The sequence below is a fragment of the Scylla paramamosain genome, chromosome 34 (assembly GCF_035594125.1).
Source record: "Scylla paramamosain isolate STU-SP2022 chromosome 34, ASM3559412v1, whole genome shotgun sequence".
NCBI lineage: Eukaryota > Metazoa > Arthropoda > Malacostraca > Decapoda > Portunidae > Scylla > Scylla paramamosain.
The window spans coordinates 14,150,220-14,170,836 of NC_087184.1; the positions used below are offsets into that span (position 1 = coordinate 14,150,220).

General features: G+C 38.7%; 2 protein-coding genes across 6 annotated transcripts in view; one reads left to right on the forward strand and one right to left on the reverse strand.

The window, feature by feature from the left end:
* The window catches only part of LOC135090222 (carboxypeptidase B-like), a 30,370-nt gene extending 22,976 nt beyond the window's left edge, over positions 1-7,394 (reverse strand). Inside the window, exon 1 of one of the 2 annotated variants that reach the window (XM_063986730.1) lies at positions 7,375-7,394. The gene's annotated coding sequence lies outside the window, so the exon portion shown is untranslated. Of the gene's footprint in view, positions 1-2,217; positions 2,306-7,374 lie in introns of those variants that run through there. The other variant, XM_063986729.1, reaches the window with a different exon arrangement.
* A 5,873-nt stretch (positions 7,395-13,267) lies between these two features.
* On the forward strand, positions 13,268-19,945 carry LOC135090231 (ubiquitin-conjugating enzyme E2 J1-like). Of its 4 annotated transcripts, XR_010261830.1 has the most exons (7): positions 13,269-13,479; positions 15,543-15,748; positions 16,227-16,417; positions 16,558-16,684; positions 16,971-17,220; positions 18,587-18,766; positions 19,818-19,945. XR_010261830.1 is itself a non-coding variant. In XM_063986750.1 (6 exons), exons 1-5 carry the CDS (start codon positions 13,449-13,451, stop codon positions 17,385-17,387), a joined length of 972 nt encoding a protein of 323 aa, XP_063842820.1. In that variant the 5' UTR covers positions 13,268-13,448; the 3' UTR covers positions 17,388-17,420; positions 18,587-19,945. The 4 variants fall into 4 exon arrangements, 3 of the variants coding, with proteins under 3 accessions (XP_063842820.1, XP_063842821.1, XP_063842819.1); XM_063986750.1 differs by having other exon boundaries at positions 13,268-13,479; positions 16,971-17,420; positions 18,587-19,945; XM_063986751.1 differs by having other exon boundaries at positions 18,587-19,945.
* The last annotated feature ends 672 nt before the right edge of the window (positions 19,946-20,617 follow it).

Sequence of the window (20,617 nt, forward strand, 5' to 3'; positions counted from 1 at the left end):
TTTCAACACTGCAACACCCAAGGAACACAAAAGATGCTTCTGTTCATCACCTCAACACTTCCTTTTCCCCTGCTACAACACATCCCTCACTCATTTCAGCACAACACCACAGAAACACACTACATACAAGCGTCTTCAACACCTTCATTACTCACAACACCCTAAAAAATCGCAACAGATTCTCCCATTCATCACATCAACACTTCCTCTTCCCCCTGCAACACCTCTCATTCATTTAAACACCCACAGAAATACGCTACGTCCTTTTAAACACACATGCATGCATCTCTCCCTTCCCTTCAAACGCCCCTCCGGTTCCTCACATCCCGTACAGAGGGCAGAGGGGAGAGGAGGACTGCTAGGTCATTAGTCAGACCTTGAAAGTTAGGTCAGAATATTTCAAAAGTCGCGAATTCATGCAAAACACGAGAGAGAGAGAGAGAGAGAGAGAGAGAGAGAGAGAGAGAGAGAGAGAGAGAGAGAGAGAGAGAGAGAGAGATTTCACATATGTACAGTGAACCATAGCGTGTGTGACTTAGCACAAATAACGCAGCATCACCATCATCATCATCATTACCATCCGTCACGCATCCCAGCCCACCAACACACACACCCACACACTTCAAACGTGGAGAAAATCACACTGAAAAAATGAATAAACGAAAAAAAGGGGGGGAAAATGTAAAACTCCACAAACTAACGCGCGGAAAAAAAGAAAAAAATTGTAACAGTGATAGAAAAAAAAAAAATATCCACCACCACCAAACATGACAGGAAATATAAAGACTGCACGGGACAAAACTGCAGAAAAAAAAAAATAATAATAATAACTAGCGATAAAATGGGAAAAAAAAAATACTTAAAAAAAATAATAATAATAATTTCACCAATCATTAACATACAAACAGCACATGAATTAAGCAACACTGGAATATACGAATTAACTGCAATTATGAGTAATTTAGTAACAGTTACATACAGAGATGATGACTAAAGGAAATATTTACAGAGAAGATATATTTTTTTCGTTTTTCTAAGGACCATATTCTGAAACACTCCGGCGCCGCACCTCCACTACATTCAATAGGCTCTGTATAGTTGAAGTGACGGATTTTCAAGCATATTTTACGGTTTTAGTTACAGATTGACAAGATATCTACATTACTCTCTTAAGAACCCGGCTAATCACCACTGTGGCCTTTGAAAAACAGCGTGAGAGAGCAAAGCCTTTCTGAGTACGGAGCTAAATTCAAAAATAGATTTCAATACCACATCTAAAGATCCGGACGTGAAAACGAGTGAATTCAATGAGACAGAGACAAACTTGCGCAAACAAAGGAGTCGCGTATTGGCGTAAACATATTACACAATAAAAAAAATAAATAAACTACACTATCAATTTAACCTCCCATCATATCCTCCTCTTCCTCTTCCACTTCCCCATCCTCTCTCTCTCTCTCTCTCTCTCTCTCTCTCTCTCTCTCTCTCTCTCTCTGCATAACATCAATAAAGAAAAAAAAATATACAGACATTTAAACTTTTACGCACAAGGATCGGTTACAAGTGTCCTTTACTGTTAAGATGATGAACAAACACGTGCAGCGGTTAGGTCACTAATACTTTGTGATTCATTGGGAGTGGATGAACCAGTTTTTGATTTGGTAATGATGACTGGTGGAAATTGAAGGAAAATAATACGGCAGTGATATGTAGCTGAAGATGAAGGAAAGGAATAAAGAAGAGGAGGAGGAATAGAAGGAGGAGGAGAGGAGCAGAAGGATGTGACTCTCCTCATCAAACTGTCTGTACTTCGTTAACTAGGATAAGATAATAATATCACACACACACACACACACACGCATACTCTCTCTCTCTCTCTCTCTCTCTCTCTCTCTCTCTCTGGTTAATTAACTAAGCCAAGCAGGTACCGTTAAAGTAAAGCAAACAGCGAAAGTGAAAAAGAAAGTTTTGTCTCTCTCTCTCTCTCCCTCCCCCTCGCTTGCATCACAGCACAGAATAGAAAACACACACACAAACTTTGATAAGAGACAAAAGTGGAGTGGATTAAGAAAACAAAATTGAAAGTTCGGCTGTAGGGAAACAAACGAATACAAGTACACCATTCAGACAAACTAACACGACGAGAGAGAGAGAGAGAGAGAGAGAGAGAGAGAGAGAGAGAGAGAGAGAGAGAGAGAGAGAACAGTCGCTACATACCTTCACTCTGGGAGGCAGCTGGCCTTCGACTGACGTTCTCTCGAGACTTCCCGCCCAAGCTTATGCCGCGCCGTCCCTCCCTCTCTCCATCACTCCCTCTCCCATGCTCCCTCCTTGCCTAACCCTCGACCCTTGCTTGAAGTAGGCCTCAGGCGGTCCCAACAGGAAAAAGAAGCTAACCTGACGTGTTTCCCGGTCCTGATTACCCACCTCAACAAGAAAGTAATGAGATTCTTCATAGCTTCACTCTTCTGCAGTTTACCTTCAACGCACACAAAGAAAACGAGGTATTGTTTGGGTATGCGTGTCTTCTGCAAGCCCTTTCATTATTTTTATTTTTTATTTATTTATTTTTTTAGTATGTATGTTTAAGTGTTATTCATGTCTTCGTTGCGGTGTAAAGATGTCAGATTATACTAGTTTGTTATGTTTAGTTATTTGTGGTGTTACATGTTTTTTTTTTCCTTCAGTGTGTGTGTGTGTGTGTGTGTGTGTGTGTGTGTGTGTGTGTAAGAAACAGGAAAACCAAAAGGAAGTTATAAGAGCAAGAAATCTATAATCTAATGATGACTTGAGAGAGAGAGAGAGAGAGAGAGAGAGAGAGAGAGAGAGAGAGAGAGGGAGAGAGAGAGAATATATACAGGGTGTTCAAAAGTATATGTCACATTACGACACTTTATATCTTAATAACTATGGAGGATATCAAAACACAATTTATATTCCCTGAAAGCTAATATTTTAAAGTTTCTATTTACACACACACATAAAAAAAAAACAGCTCGAAAGCGGAAAATTTTTATTTATTTTATTCATTTATCTTTTTTTTTTTTTTTTTTTTTTTTTTGTTAGGTGTCACTTTCTGAGAACTCACGTATCAAGAAGTACAAATGGAAACAAGATGAAACTGGTAAAATTTAGAATGTAAAATCGTCAAGTTTTCTTCTGTCAACTTTTGGCAACCATCGACAATGCTATGCTGGGTCGCGTTTGGCAAGAAATGGCCTGTCGTTAGGATGTGTCGTGTGACCCGCGCCGCGCACATTGAACATCTGTATAGAAGTTTAATAGAAATAATTTCTTGCACTTTTGAGCTCAGGTTTTTAGTATAGAAACTTGAAAACATTAGCTTCCAGGGAATATAAATTTTTTTTTTTTTTTGTTATCATTCATAGTTATTAAAATATAGTGTCGTAATGTGACATATACTTTTGGAACACTCTGTATATTCCCAGTTTCTACTACTACTACTACTACTGTTACCACTTCTACCACTCCCAACCACCAGCAACACCAACAACACCACCGCCGCCACCACCACATAGCCGTCATTCATAAATCTGGCCGCTCCTCTCCCCTCATGTTACCATAAGAGTAGAGCAGCACCAACGGCACCACTTAGTCATGCCTTCCCCTTCTTCGTAGAATGAGTAAGTTAAGTAGAACAGCCTGTATCGCGTATCCTGCGTGTGTGTGTGTGTGTGTGTGTGTGTGTGTGTGTGTGTCTGTCTGTCCGATGAATTTGAATGACGCATGGTAGATGAATGACCGACCACACACACACACACACACACACACTACAACATTCCGATCAAATCATGAGCTTTGACCCGTATAACCTCTCTCTCTCTCTCTCTCTCTCTCTCTCTCTCTCTCTCTCTCTCTCTCTCTCTCTCTCTCTCTCTCTCTCTCTCTACTTCCGCTATCTTATCTGTTTTCAAGGCAACTATCTGTATTTTCCTTACAGACTACTACTACTACTACTACTACTACTACTACTACTACTACTACTACTACTGTTGCTGCTGCTGCTGCTGCTGCTACTTCTACCCTTACTACCACAACTGTTAATGATTCTACAACAACTACTTTTCTTTATGTAAGAGGTGCACTGCCCAAGGCCCACTGAGATGCCAGTCCCTTACTATTACTACTACTACTACTACTACTACTACTACTGCTGGGGCAAAAGGAATACAAATGGACAATTCAAGAAGCAAAAGCGTCGTGTTGCCATACATCCGCGAAAGCCAACAGTGGTGCCATTCATGATCAGCTACAGTGTTGCCAAGGGCGCTGCGACGATTATCAGGTGACTTAAAAAAAAGCTAACACACACACACACACACACACACACACACACATGAATCACATGGCGCACATACAGACACACATACACACACGGATGTTCACTTTCATCTAAACTTTTTGAGAGAGAGAGAGAGAGAGAGAGAGAGAGAGAGAGAGAGAGAGAGAGAGAGAGAGAGAGAGAGAGAGAGAGAGAGAGAAACAATAAGCCATTTGTTTAAGTACGTACGTGTTTATACTTACAGCATACATACGTACAAAAGACCCACGTATGTTATTTTTTTTTCTTTATGTAAACATACATGTGTATAGTGTACCAGCTAAACTAAATCAAATCTGAAAATGATCAATCCACATAAAACCAAACAACAGATGAGTAAGTAATTAGAGATTTTAAATATCGACTTCACGCATACAGACTAACCTAACCATATAGACTAACCTAACGTAACATAACCAGTTTTAATTTCTAATCATATATATATATATATATATATATATATATATATATATATATATATATATATATATATATATATATATATATATATAAAGCGGGACTGATCACCTTCATCTCCCTTTTCTGACACGCACCACGCTCCTTGCGTACACAATCCTGATGGTGATGTCTCGGTGTCGCGAAGCCCGTATTATGAAACGCTCTGCTCTCTCGCCAGGGCTGTTTGTTCTCAAAGGCCACAAATATGATTAGCCTGGTTACCGTGACTCTTTCTCCTGTTTGTAATGTATAAATATTGTTAATATATCATTACAGCTGTAAAAACATCCATAAAAATCCGTGTAACTTCAACTTGAACCTTTTGAAAACAGTTGTGGTGCGAGAAAAGCGTTATAGTGTTGTGTGGTAAGCCCTTCCCTGCCCAACGACTGCGTGCCCTGACAACCTTGATGACCTTCGAAAGCATGCTGCTATGATATCAGTACCATGACAGCAGCTACAACCTTCCACTATTTATAGTGAGTGCAGTGTACTTTGATGCATTTGACAAAAATATGTAAATAGATAAATAAAATGAAAAATTATTGACGAAATGACTAACCGACTGGTTAAGTAACTGAGTAGCAAACTGAGTGACTGACTGACTGACTCTTGAACTAGCTAACTGACTGGCTGACTGACTAATTGATTGACTGACTGATTAACTAACTAAATAAATTAATTAATAAATAAATAAATTATATCCGTTGGATTTTATAGGAGAAAACTCCGTGGCCTCACTGTCAACACCTAAACCCAAGATACAAAGGAATACAAAGGAAGTTCAAAAAAAATATCTGGCCTGGTCTCGCAGTGTAGCGTAATGTTGGGAGGTCTGGTGTTGTGTAAGAATGATGAGGTCTGGTCTACGTAAAATAAGAGAAAAGAAAAAGAAAAGTAAAAGAGAAATTAGAGAATACAATAAAAGAAAAGGAAAAGATAAATACAACAGAAAAGGATAAAAGAATGGAAAAAGGAGTTATAACAGAATGACATAAAATAAAAGAAAAGAAAACTGAATTCAGAAAATTCAAAGAAAGACAAAATAGAACACAATAGAAGAAATTAAAAGAAAAGAATAGAGCCGAATAAAACAAAAGATAAGAGAACTGAAAAAAAGAACAAAATATACAATAAAGTCAGAGAAAAAAATAAAACAGAATAGAAGAAAATAAAAGAAAAATAGAACCAAATAAAGGAAAGAACAAAAAAGAACAAAAATAATAAAAGAAAATATAAAATGAACAGATAAAAAAATATAAAAGAAAAAGGAAATATATAAGGAGGGAAAAATAAAATAAACAATAGAACAGAAGAGAATACAATAAAAGACAAAGAAAATAGAACAGATTATAATGAAACAAGAAAAAAAATGAATAGAAAACAAAAGAAGAAAAACGGAATATAATAAAAAAAAGATAACAAAACAAGAAAAAACAGAACAGGAAAATATAATAGAATAAAATAGATGAAATAAAAGAAAAATGCGACAAAATAGAATAAAAGAAAAGAAAAAAAACATAATATAATAAAATCAATGAAAAAAAATAGAACAGACTGGAATAAAGTGTGCCGATCTCCCGGTCACATTGTAGAAAAAGAAGAGAAAGCAGAAAAGAAAAGTAAGGGAAAAAGAAAATAGAATGAAAGAAAAGAAAATACAAAAGAAAATAGAACAGAGTAGAAAATTTAAAAAAAATAATAAAAGAGGGCTGAATACAGTAAAATAAAAGGAAGAGAAAATATAACAGAACAAAATAAACGAAAATAAAGGAAAATAAAACATACAATAAAGTAAAATAAAAAGAAAGTAGATAAGAAAAAAAATAAAAGAAAAGAAATAACAGGAACGCCATCGGAGGAAGCAGCAGCACCAGCACCACCACCACCACCACCACAGGAAGAAGAAGAAAAAGACGAAGACGAAGAAGAAGAAGAAGAAGAAGAAGAAGAAGAAGAAGAAGAAGAAGAAGAAGAAGAAGAAGAAGAAGAAGAAGAAGAAATACATTAATAAAATAACATAATTCTTGTTAACATGTCACTAGAACTATAAAAATACTCTTAAGAACCCATGTGATTTCATCTAGAGCCTTTGGAAAGCAGTCGGGGGTTGCAGTGTAGATACATGTCAGGTTAAGATCCTAGACCATGAGCTTCCTTGGTTCAAACGTTTTTTTTTTTTTTTCCAGTTCTAGCAGAAGATAAGGAATTTATTGAACTAACGCGAAAATCGTTGGTAAGAAGAGATCCCGTATTCTAAAACGCTTTCATTTATTTGAAAGGCCACAAAGAAAATTAGCCGTGTTCTGAAGAGTGTTTTTTCCTGTTATTAATATAGAATTCTTGTTAACTTCAACTGTTTGGGGTGCAATCAAGAGGCGTTTCAGAATATGGTCCAGAGAGAGAGAGAGAGAGAGAGAGAGAGAGAGAGAGAGAGAGAGAGAAATGAGGAAGAATTATAGACAATGGCACAAGAGAAAAAGATGCGTACAAGAGAAGCAAGTGAAACTAATGAAACAGCAACGACTGAATTAGCTATACATGAACGAGAACCAGGGGCCGGGAACACGTACCTGGTGAGATCGTGTCGATTGCCGCTAATGAACGAGAGAGAAATGGGTACAGATGGGTCTTTGGGGACAACACGCTTCGATGTTTCGCTCAAGGCCAACCTGTCTCATCAGCTCAGCAACACGATCAGATACGATGTTTTTTTTCACTACGCTTGGTCCGTATTTGGAAACACTTAGGACTCTCTTGGCCCTTTCACTGCGATATGCAACTAAAAGCAATGTATGAAATCTTTATAAACACCTACATGAAAAAAAAAAGGATGAAAAGGAATAGATTTTGCAATTTCTAGCCAGTGTATAGTTTGGACATGTCTGCAGAACGATAGGAAATGTGCCTGAGTGGTTAGTGACTTAGGAAAGATGTATCAAATAGCAGAGAGGGTTAATTATTTTCAAACACTATCCTGAGATTATCAGTTGGATTTTTCACGGGTGTTTTCTCTATTGATGACGCAGAATTCTTAACTGTCAACAGGATCAGTGAGTTATCCTTGAAAAAACGCAATATCTTTAACCCTTTAACTACTGTATATTGCTTTTCATAATTACTATCAACTTTTAAACGTTTTCACACTGCAGTTTCTTAAATACGTAGTTTTATAGCTTAGAAAAGACAATATTAACCTTATGTCTTTCTTCTGTCTTTCATCCAACTATCTTACTTTCTTAAGGCACTCCTGAGTATTTATAATGAATGACCATAACAGTAAAAGAGTTATTAACTAGAGACTGCTCAGCGTAGTCGAGATAAGACGTCGAAACCTTTAGGAATGTGGTGCCCATGTTTGTTTGTTTTTTTTTCCTATGACAGCACGAATGTGTTTGTAGCGGTTGATGAGATTATCGCAACATTATGGCTTCTGTCTTGACGAGGAGTGGTGACGCAATACTGCAGAGATGCTGCAATGCGTAAAAAAACATACTGTTTACGATTACGGATACGATTATGAACGTTTGTAAGGTTACTCACGGATGAAAAGTGGATAATGTGCGAGTAAGAATAATAATAACAGACTACGGTACGAGTGTCATAATTACTCATTTTGTACAGAGCGTTTAGACGACCGCCCCCCCCCCCGAGGGTTTCTCCTCATCACTGCTACGTCATCTTTCTGTCAGACACGTTAACTGCATATTCATTGATTCAGCATTAATCCATTTTTTTAATAAGGATGGAAAATGTTATGAATATTTTGTTTATTTGAGAATAATAGCAATGATCTTGATATATATACCACGACACTTGACAACGCTGCTTTCTGACGTTGTCAATGTCATACAGTGACCGGCCATGACCATGCACCACAGGTCAGGACAGGTGGAGGCAGGTGATAGGTCACTTCATCTGGTCACCATCTATAATGGAAACTTCCCCTCCCTTACCGACCACGCCTCCTCGTGTGCATCACAGCAGCGAGATGGAACTTATTTACGACGAAAAAAAAAAAAAAATTCTTAGAGGATAAGACCAATAGAGGATCTTTAATTGAGGGAGGCACTATTCTCAGATCATCCTATACAGGTGTGGCGCAGGTAGATCTGTCAGGGCAGCGGACAGCCGAATCGCCAAAGGGCACATTTAAACGCCCAGTATAATATAAGTTTGCTATAATGGTGACTTTTAGCAAATTTAAGGTTGTGAGTGGTAATGATGGTGAGAACTGCAATGAACGACTCAAAGTGAAGAATTCCCAGGAAAACTTTGAGTACGAGGAAAGTCATGGAACCTAAACATGTCAACGAACATAATAATGAGGAAGAATTAGCACGAAAAAAAAGAAAAAGAAAAAGAAAAAGAAAAAAAGTAGTGTTTGACCTTTTTTATGCTATTCAACACACTGTTCTTCAATCACAAACCATTCTGGAACATTTATTTCTGTTCTATAGCCTCCCCTAAACACTATACTAACTAGAAATGGGAAGATCTACTTTTTGAATCCCACTTTTCTTTCTTGTAGGTGTTGCTAAGTGTTTTGTACAGCGTTTTTAATGTTGCGGGTTGTTGCATATTGCAGTGAGATTGTTAAAGAAGAAGAAGGAGGAGGAGGAGGAGAAGAAGAAGAAGAAGAAGAAGCGAGGCAGCCATGGACGAGTCGAGTAAGGCCAATCAAACTGGTTGCCTCTTTGGGCCAATGAACTGTGACAGGAGGGAAAAAGTCAGGGTTTCCACCACAAACTCCCGCACGCACACGTGAGCGGTACTCTTAAAATATATAATAATAATGATGAAAGAAAGAAAAATATATACATAAGTTAGAAAGAGGAAAGACACAATTAACCATGCCAGGAAAAAAAAAAAGTATATAAATAAAAAAAAATAAATATATGAATATGATACTACTACTACTACTACTACTACTACTACTACTACTACTACTACTACTATATTCTGTTCACGAGCACTAGAGACACAAGTCCCTCCTACTGAGTGGAGCACGTCAGGGGGATCAACGCTTTGGCCGTGCTTAATAGAAAGCGAACATTTTACAGTGCTTCATTGTTTCCTTACCAACACACAGACTATTTGTTTTGAGTACATGAAAACCATATTTTACCTTCTTCACTAAGTGTCTTATTACTTGAACAAATAAAAAAATAAATAAATAAAAAAAAGTAAATAAAAAAATAAATAAGTAAAGTAATAATAACAATAATAATAATGATAATGATAATGATGATAATAATTTACGTGCAAGTCAGTAACACTCGATGAGAAGAAGAGACAGAGTGAGAAGTGCATAGTTTTATAAATTTCTGGGCGGCCGACATTATATAGGATGTCCTTATCAAACTAAATACAAAACCAAAATAAACAAACAAATAAAAAAAATAAAGTAATAATAGCGATAATGATAATGATGATAATAATTTACGTGAATCATTTAAAAAAATCAATAGATCTTTAAACCTCGACTGGACTATTGATATCAAACTCCTACATAATACGCCAATGTGCACCAAAAAAACTAATAGTCTTAATAACGGCCAGCTTGTCTACCTATCTATATACCATTAACAGCCATCCCTTGCAGCGACAAATAAAATAGTGAGAGAGTCAGAAAGAAAGAGCGTGGATGTGGGAGCGGCCCGAAAAGGTGACCTCAGGCATTGATAGGTGTGTCACTCTCCGGAAACAGCTGACCTCCCCAAATAGGAAATGACTTAACCAAATTATTCATTAATTCAAGAACTGACCTAAGCTGAGTGTGGGAAATTCTCATGGAATGGTAGTAGTCGAAGTCGCAGCAGCAGTAGTAGTAGTAGTAATGGTAGTAGTAGTAGTAGTAGTAGTAGTAGTAGTAGTAGTAGTAGTAGTATAAGGACCAAAAAGAATGATGAGTATTTTCCTTTCCTTTAATTTTTTTTTATTATGATTCACTGTCTGATTCACGACCCCCCACCGCTCCCCTTTCTCTCCCACACACAAACCCACATTCACCAATGACACACACACACACACACACACACACACAGAGAGAGAGAGAGAGAGAGAGAGAGAGAGAGAGAGAGAGAGAGAGAGAGAGAGAGAGAGAGAGAGAGAGAGAGAGAGAATAAATACATTAACAAAATGATAAAAAGAATGACCGGAAAAGAGAGAGAACTAAAATAAATAAACAAACAAACGAAAAGAAAGAAAAGAATGACCGGAAGTTTGAGACATATGCAATGAGAGAGAGAGAGAGAGAGAGAGAGAGAGAGAGAGAGAGAGAGAGAGAGAGAGAGAGAGAGAGAGAGAGAGAGAGAATTACTCACCGACTGTGGATAATTGTGATTTAATCCTTTCAAGTGAGTCAGTCAGTTGATCAAGTGAGAAATTCTGAATGATTCTCTCTCTCTCTCTCTCTCTCTCTCTCTCTCTCTCTCTCTCTCTCTCTCTCTCTCTCTCTCTCTCTCTCTAATTACCACACTTGAGCCACGGTATTGCTACTGGTCTGGCGCTACAGTACGTAACTCGTATCTTTATAATCAGGTGTTCAGGACTACGGCCGCTTCTGGTTCACGAGTAGACACCTTCCCCTTCGCGACTCTGCAGGCTCCCTATCTTTCTCCGGACCCTGCTAATGTGAAACGCTCTTCTCTCTCACCACGACTGTTCACCAAGGCCACAGATATGATAAGCCGGGTTCTCAAGAGCGTTTTTTTTTTTTTTTTTTTGTCAGTAATGTAGTAAGTATTAGAGAGGGGGAATGTAGTTCTGTTGGACGTCCGTTTCCCAGTAAAATGGATGTAATAATGAAGTGAATGATGGATTAATTACTTGTGCAATATTGTTGTCATCATTCCAGTTCACTATGTAATGTAATTATCACTCGTTATTTATTTATTCATTTACTTATTAGACAGCATGTAAAATAATATCCATGTTTATTTTCTCCCATGCAAAAAACAGTACGAAAGACAGAGAGAGAGAGAGAGAGAGAGAGAGAGAGAGAGAGAGAGAGAGAGAGAGAGAGAGAGAGAGAGAGAGAATGTAATAGCTATTTAAGTAATTTTCATAAAAAAAAGAGAAAAAAAAAGTAAGAATATAAAAATATAAGTAAATAAGGGAAGCTGCAAGAAGCCATCATGCCTACACGTGGCAGTCCCTGTATAAGATATGCCAACCTATTTATCCTCATCCACAAATTTGTCTATTTTTTATGATCCCAATAGACTGCACTAACAACCTGTAATACTCAGTTTATTGCATTCATTTACCTCTTAGAATCCAGATTTTCCACACTTTATCACGATTTATCACGCTACACACACACACACACACACACACACAAGGGGGCAGATGTAATGGGGTTAATTGGTGTAGTCAGGCAACAAGACGTCTATAAAAAAACAATTTTAAACTCCCAATACCCATTGCAGTAAACTACTAAACATATGTATTATCATGACCCAGATTATTACAGTTTGTCAGTTTTATCATCCCCAAACACCCACGAGGGGCATATTAAGGTCTATATCACAATTCATCACGGTTTATCACCCCAAATACTCACGGGAACAGTCGCAGTCCGGTTAATGAGTACAATTAGGCATCTCAATACATTTATGAAAGTAAATATCTCCACTTTAGACTACCAATATCCATTACAGCAAGCCACTATACCACAGTTTATTGCAGTTTATCACCCAAACATTCACGGGAACAGGTGCAAGGCGGTTAATGAGTAAGGTACTCAAGATGGTATTCTTAATTGAAAAAAAAAAAAAAAAAAAAAAAAAAACTCAGTCTGGTACGAAAAAGAACGCACTTGGAATCAAACATTTTTCTAAGATACTTTTCTTCAATACTCATTTAGTTAGTATTAATGCTGAAAGGGAATTTTCCTAAACATAGGGAATTTTTCCTAAGGCTTTCTGACGGGCGAGTGCCGATTTTGGATGTTCTGGACGGGTTTAGGTTAGGTTAGATTATGTATAGTTTTGTTAGGCTAGATTAGCTTAGCAACGTATCAAACGTCGTATTTTGATGCCTATGAAACGAAATAAAGCGGTAAGGAAATTCGCTGCAATCATGGCAATTTTACGGAATTTCTCTAAACGCAGGGAATTTTTCCTAAGGGTTTCCTATGGACGAGTGCCAATTTCGGGTACTAGGCATCAAAATACAACTAACTATGGACTTTAACAGCCATTACCCATCACAGTAAACCACTAAGTGTATTAAAACTCAAATTATTATAGTTTAACACTCCAAATACCCTGGAAACAGGTGCAATGAGATTAATAAGTGTAGATAGACAACAATACCGGGTACTCAAGAGTCAAGACATCTATGAACTGGACTTTACCTGCCAATACCTATTACAGTGAACCACTACATGTATCAAAATCCAGATTACCACAATCTACTACACTATCACCCCAAAATCATGGGAACAGGTGCATTTATGTTAATGAGTGGGGGGAGAATAGTCGAGAGAATGTGAGACATCTTCTCGCGATCAGAATGCGTAGTAAACAGTCCCTTCTGGTGACGTGTTGAAGGGACGTGGCCTTGCCTCCCCTGTAAACAACTGTGTGATTACGACCCTCACTCCCTCATCTAAGTCATATACAACTTCCACACACTTCACATGGAGTCCTCCTATAACTCCAGGTGTCCAGGTAAAGTAATTAACGTGTTGAGGAGGAAGCCATGATAAGTTGACATCCTCCTCGCCTTGTATTCATCCTATATGGTGATGCTTGAGTGACGTGCGTGTGCCATTGTCTGTATCTGTCGTGTCTTTAGGCTTGTTACACCTTGTTTGAGTGATTAGCCAATACAGATAGTTTGAGTAGTTTGATAAGCGAGCGGTATACCTGTGTGAGGGACTTTTAAGGGAAATTACTGTTTTTTTCCCCCCCTTTTTTCCGCCTTAAACTCATGTTTCTGTCTCACAGTGACACAAACATTTCTTCAGTATGAATCTAAACTTCTTTCCCAGGCTTGTTTTTTTTCTTACCGACTTCCATGAAAAATCACATAACAATAGAGATCATGTTATGCGAGTAGAAAACATGAGTCTTGGTATTTACCTAAATACTGCAAAAAATAATATGTAGTTAGTAGTGTGGCAACTGTCAGCATTAGCATATGGTTGGATTGCAAAGGGCTTGTATTTCTAAATGGAATCTAGCACCACTTTAATAACCTCTTAACATTTTTTGTAGATATAGTGCAATCAAGATCACGTGTTATTTAAGTGGAGTTAGGTTTAGTTTAGAAATGTCGTAACTCTTACATTTAATGAGAGGCTTGTTGACAGTTGCCATTCCACCTGCAACTGACAGCTTTGTTATTCCTCGAAACTCAAGATAGTTAATTAATGATTTCTCCTCCCTACATTACTTGAAAGTCTTACTGGTAATAAAATTATCGTGGAAGTCAGAGAGAGAGAGAGAGAGAGAGAGAGAGAGAGAGAGAGAGAGAGAGAGAGAGAGAGAGAGAGAGAGAAAAAAGGGCCAGAAACAGAGTCTATGTACATGTTTTTCATATACATTTGAAAATTTCCACATTCCCACATTTCTCATTCCGCAGAGGCATGCATGGCTGGCACACTTGCTGGCCTGTTACCGGTCAACTACATAACAGTGTCAGCGTCGGACTGTATAACATAACAGGTGGACCTTACAGTCCACCTATTGTCTTAAGTCATCATGTGTCTTTTTATATGCTCAGTAATTCAGGGTGTTTCATCTGTGGTTGTCATGTAATGTGTTTCATCTGTGGCATTATGAGGCTCATACAGGCAAGGCCATCACTGTGGTTGTGTGGTTGTCCTTAACTTATGTGTGTCAAAAGTATATACTGTTGTTTTTCTCTTGTTTCTACCCCTTCATTTCCTTGCACAGTTGCAAATGCATACAAATTTTTAAAAGAGAGTGACTTTGCGTTGTCACTACATAGGGATCCATACAGACCTGCACAAACATCTGTGAATGTGAATGCATTTCAGCTGTACAGCTGTGCTTTGACATCCACTGTTTTAAAATATCCATGGGCCCAGCTTGCTTATACTGATGAGTTAGATATTTGTGGCCAGCCAAAGTGGCTTACCAAACTGCACACACTCTACTTTCACAATAACTGCTAGTGTATGCATATTGTGTGCTTGCAGTGTAAAGTAAATTTCATGCTTGTTTTCCACACTGAACTGAGCATGCATTATAGGTACTGTACATACATCTACACCACCACCATCACCACCATCAGAGATACCATTCGTGGGTGGTAAATCCTTTACCTTAGCAACAACACAAGTAGTGCCAGTGTTTGAAAGCTTATCCTTCTCAATCATACCAAATTATCCAGAATATGTAAGCATATACATATCTGACAAATCCTGGGAGCTACTTTTACTTGTCCACTTCATAGTGTTGCAGATTGTTATACCTTTTTTGTGATTGACTGCTAGATCCAATCATTGAGGTTACTCAGTTGTGGTTGTTTTGCATTCTCATTGTTGAATTTGTACCATTCATCCTAGCAAGTCAAGCTTCTAATGAGAATGTTGTGCCTTTTATAAGATGCACAAGTAAGATTGTCAGTAATTTTAGTCACCATTTTGACTTGAGTAATCCTGAGTGAGACAATTATATTTCAGTCTCAGATTTCTCAGTGTACAGGCTCAGTATGTTATTTTACCAGCACCCATAGATTAATTTATAAAAAATATATTGTGCAGCTGTGAAGAGGCTCTTCCGTGAGGCCAAGGAGCTGCGAGAGGCCACAGAAGAATACTATGCACAGCCTCTCGAGGACAACCTCTTTGAGTGGCACTTCACTGTTCGAGGACCAGCTGACTCAGAGTTTGATGGTGGGGTGTACCATGGCAGGATCATCATGCCCCCAGACTACCCCATGAAGCCCCCCAACATCATCTTCTTGACAGTAAATAGATCAGTGCAATGTTGTACTAGAGCTACACAAAGGAAAAATATCTTCTAGTAAAAAAAAAAAAAATGAATGAATAAAAAGAAATAATGGGATGATGGGACTAAGAGTGAATTATTTGTATATGTGCGTGGTGCTTTGCTTGTCCCACACAGGCTACCCTATGTGGGAATTGTTGGCCTGGTATATGGATAGACAGAGATAAAAGAAAGAAATGAAGAATGAAGGGCATAGATAGGTACAAATGAAGACTTCTCTGCCATAGACATACCCTCCAGGGAGTTTCTAGAAAAATGCCCTAGACTGGATCACAAATAGTTTTATTTATGGCATATTTCCTTAAGGATGTTGTCCAGTATCTGTCTTCCTTATAATTATTGTATGCTTATGTTTTGGTAATATTTTGACTTTTTTTTTTAATAAAGCCCTACATCCTCTAATAATTCTCTCATCGTCTTCCTGTCTTCCTGTGCAGCCAAATGGACGCTTTGAGACCAACAAAAAGATCTGCCTCAGCATCTCCGGCCACCATCCAGAGACGTGGCAGCCATCCTGGAGCATCCGCACTGCACTCTTGGCCATCATTGGCTTCATGCCCACCCCAGCCAATGGCACCATAGGCTCCCTTGATTACACGGCTGCTGAGCGGGCAGTGCTGGCTAAGAGGCAAGTCACCGTCACCTATTGGACATCCCTGATACTTATTAAGATCAGATTCTCATCTTGTGTGGTGTTCAGTGGAAGCCTTATTTCTAGTTCCCTGATGATGGGATGCTGCTTCTCATTGATGGCCTTGTTACCTGCAGGTCCCAGGAGTACCAGTGTCCCCAGTGTGGCTGTGTGTCGGCACAGTTGCGAGAGCGAACCAGTGACAACCGGGAGCTGCAGGCAGAAGCAAGGGAAGTGATGGGGAAGGTGGCAGTGACGGTTAAGGTAAGTGGTTGGTGGTGGTTGTGGTTACCATCATTCATCTTTGTTTCTCTGGTTTGCTGGATGTTTGCATTCTTGAATGTGGCATATTTAGTACCTTTATGGTATTCTTTTCAATTGAATTATTGACCACAACCAGTTCTGCTCTGTTTAACAATGCTCTGCCTACAGTACATTTCCCCCACATTCCATATACTCAGTGCCTTACGCCTTTTCAAGGATATTTTTTTTTCGTCTTCACTGATGTCTCCACCCCACATCACTAGTATCTTGTTCTTTTCTGCCACAGATGGAGAGCAAGGATGAAGCAAATAGCAGCAGCAGCAGCATCAAAGGTGACACCGTTACCCCACCTCCCTCACCCTCCAGCAATGACTCAGGCACACCTCCACCCGACCAGTCCACCCCAGACTCCCCAGCTCACCAACACACTGCAGTAGAAGAGTTGTCCAGTGATGCAGCCAGTCCCAGTAGCTCCAGCCCCACCACTGAGACTGAGGATGCATCGCCAGAGATACTGATGGAGGGTGTTCCAACACGTACTATCAGGGCAAACTCTGTTACTTCTATAGCAGTGTCTGGTCAGGGTTATCTCTACAACTTTGTCTTGTCCTCTGCGATCTTCCTCTTCATTGCGCTAGTCATACGGAGAATCTTCCTCCTTGAAGGGGAGACACCGGAGGAGTTTGATGACATTCTCCTCTGATGCCTGTGTGTGGACGCCTGCAGAGTGCTTGTGGTATGTTTGCTGCTGTGTTGACCTCCCACCTCCACACCACAGCCTCGGCACTGTGTTGTTCTGGCATCCTCCGTGCAGTCCTAAGCAACACGGCTACTAGGGCATGCTTATTCAGGTCTTAAAGTTGTGGTGCCAAAAAAGTAGCACTGTAACTCATTATTACTCTTACACTGTGCCCTCTCCAGTTCCAAGGGATGATTTATAGGTTCTCATCTTCTCTTTATACTCATCCACAGTGCAGAGATATTCACTTGCACTTAAGGTGGTAATGAAAGTGTGTGGCCTGTGATGCTGTGTCTTGTCAGTGAAGGACAGTGTGGTGTGAGTGTCTGTGCTCTCTGTTGTTTCCTCAGTGTGTGGAAGATTTTTTCTCACTTTCTCTCTCTCCCAGTGAAAATACTTGGTTCATTTCTAATTATATAAATTTACTGTAACCAAATGATATAAACAATTTTAGAAAATAGATTACACACACACACACACACACATATATATATATATATATATATATATATATATATATATATATATATATATATATATATATATATATATATATATATATATATATATATAAAATAAGCTACAGAAAACAAGATAGAAACTTAAAAAAAAAATAAAATCAGAAAATAAAATTGTATTGTGGTTCATAGCAGCTTTTTTTTTTTTCCAAAAGGGGATTGAGATTAATGCAAGTGTTATTCTTATAATAGTTGTTTTGTTGATTTGTGAATGCCATGGGTGAGTGTTGCTCTGCTGTGTGTGGTGGTCGTGGTGGTGGTTTTGGTGGTGAGGCTCCTGGTGTGTGAAGGATGATGGTGGACACTTCAAAACTGTAGTGCTAGTCGGCAACATATAGTGGAACTGTTCATGTTTTGTATCGTTATTTAATAATGTAGAAGGATATTTATGCTTCTTTTCAGTGGAGCGATCACAATATAACTTTGCTAGGTATGTAGGGGGTGGGAATGGGGTAACATATTATTCCTATCTAGGATGACCATGTGGTTATTTTACACTGACTTATATAGACATGGACACAAGAGGTCATTAACACACTGAGTAAAGATACACACACATGCATTAGAGTCCTCAAAAGAGAATGTTCCATTGCAATTTAATTCCATGCCTGAGATGTAAAATAATGATCCTTTGTTTCCTTGCAGACAAGTTGCATTCTCCTGTCTCAATCTCTAAACCTCAAAGCAATGAGACAAACCTGTGACTAGGGTGGACAGGCCACAAGTCAGACTGCAGCCCTTCCTTCCCTCTCAACTGGAAACTACTCTTGATAGGAAGATGATACTCAAAGGGACACATGAGATAGCACTAAGGAATGAGCAAAGGTGTGTATAATTAGATGGAGGATGTTGTCAGATGAGAGGGGAAGGTCAAACCTAATGGCTGAAAAGAATTTTATGTTGATGATTATTATAACTGTTGGTGATCTATGCCTTGGTAATGGCTCAGTCTTGGCTGAGGCAAAAGGAAGATCTAGATATTGAGATGCAAGATTATTCAAACACCTTGTGGCAACACTTGTTAAAATTTAGGTCTCCATTTGAAGTTTGCAACTCCAGTCTAATCAAGTTTTGCAACATGCTACTTGAAGCGTGTGGAATGGTAGTGTGTCAGTCGTGATACCTTCACTCTTCTTGGTTGTGATACTGAAAGCAAATGGTTGGACTCCATCGCAGGCTTCAAGTTAAAGACCACAAAAAGATTTACAAATTGGAGGTGAACCCCATACTTATACTGAAACATTTTAATGCTTGTGCTGTATGATTTTTTGGATTTTATGCATTCATCTAGTCACCTTATTTGTCATGTCCAGGCCAAGTTGCCCTTTAGGTGCCATAATAGCTTCAAATAGAGTGTAGTGCTGAATTGGTGTTTATTTAGGCAAGTCTCCTGCTGCTGACGTCACTCCCTGGTGGCAGGCCAGGTGTGAGATAGACAGGTTTCTCCTGTCAGTGAGAAGTTTTACTTGTTTTTTCTGTTCCTTTTTCTTAACTGTCACATATTTATTTTGCTTATGGTACTCGTCTATTTCACTAGACTTTCATGCAGTGCACAACTTAATGTTTTCTTTAGTAGCTATACCTGAGGCTGTATATCTTAGGAAGGGCATGATAAGTGGTTTTTTTTTTTTTTTTTTTTTTTTACATTAGGGAGAACGTTTTCATTTTTACCAGCAAAATTTCTTCCATCAACACTGAGTTTGTTGGCTGAAACACCTTGAAGTGTAAGGGAGTTGTTGTGTTCTAGGTTGCCACTGGGTTGGTGGCGGCAGTCGGGGTGATGATTTGTGTGGTGGGAGGCTGGTGGGGAGGCACTGCTGGGAACCACTATTAATCCCACAAACCTGTCACTATTCTTGTCACTGTTCTGTCTTAGGTTGTCTGGCCATGGATGTGTTACCTGACAGCCTCATAGAACATTCCTCCTTGAATCATCACCTCTGTGTATCTTTGCTCACTGTTTCATCATAGTCTTGTTGAATAATAATAAAACAACAATGCAGTTACTTTAGTTTGTGTCTCCTCATAGGAAAATTTTGATTTGTATGCATGTGTAACATTTTGTACATGTATTCATACACTGCTATTGCCTCTGTTTTGTCTTCATTTCATGATCTTGCTCAGTAATTGGTGTGCTTTCTGATTCAACAGCAAGACAATAACCCTTCACATTTGCATAACTTAGGCTGTGCCAGTGTTGTATATACATGGCATCTTGCATATCCATACTCAATGCCACTGATATAAATATGTGCTGGAGTTCAGGTGGTGACTGGAGGTGACAAGGGAAATGGATGGCTCGTTATACTGTAGCTTTGTTGGTGAGGTAATAATTCTTCCCTGTCTGGCTACTCAGATGGAACTGTCTGTCCCCGATCCTGATGGTGCCAGGGTGAGCTACTGTGCTGCCAGTTGGTAACCCTCAATTACACCTCATTTACATCCTACAGTCTTTAATACTCAAAAGTAGTGCAGTACAAACACCCCAACAGGAGGCAACTTGGAAAATTCTATAATGGTTATTATTTCATGAAACCACAGAAAATACATTTCATGTATTCAAAGCCTCATACAACCCTGTGAATGTGTTAGTTTGTTGGTGCAGTCCTCATACTGTGTATGAACACATCAGTGCTTGAGCAGCAACAGTGCTAGTTAACACTAGTCTAGGCAGAA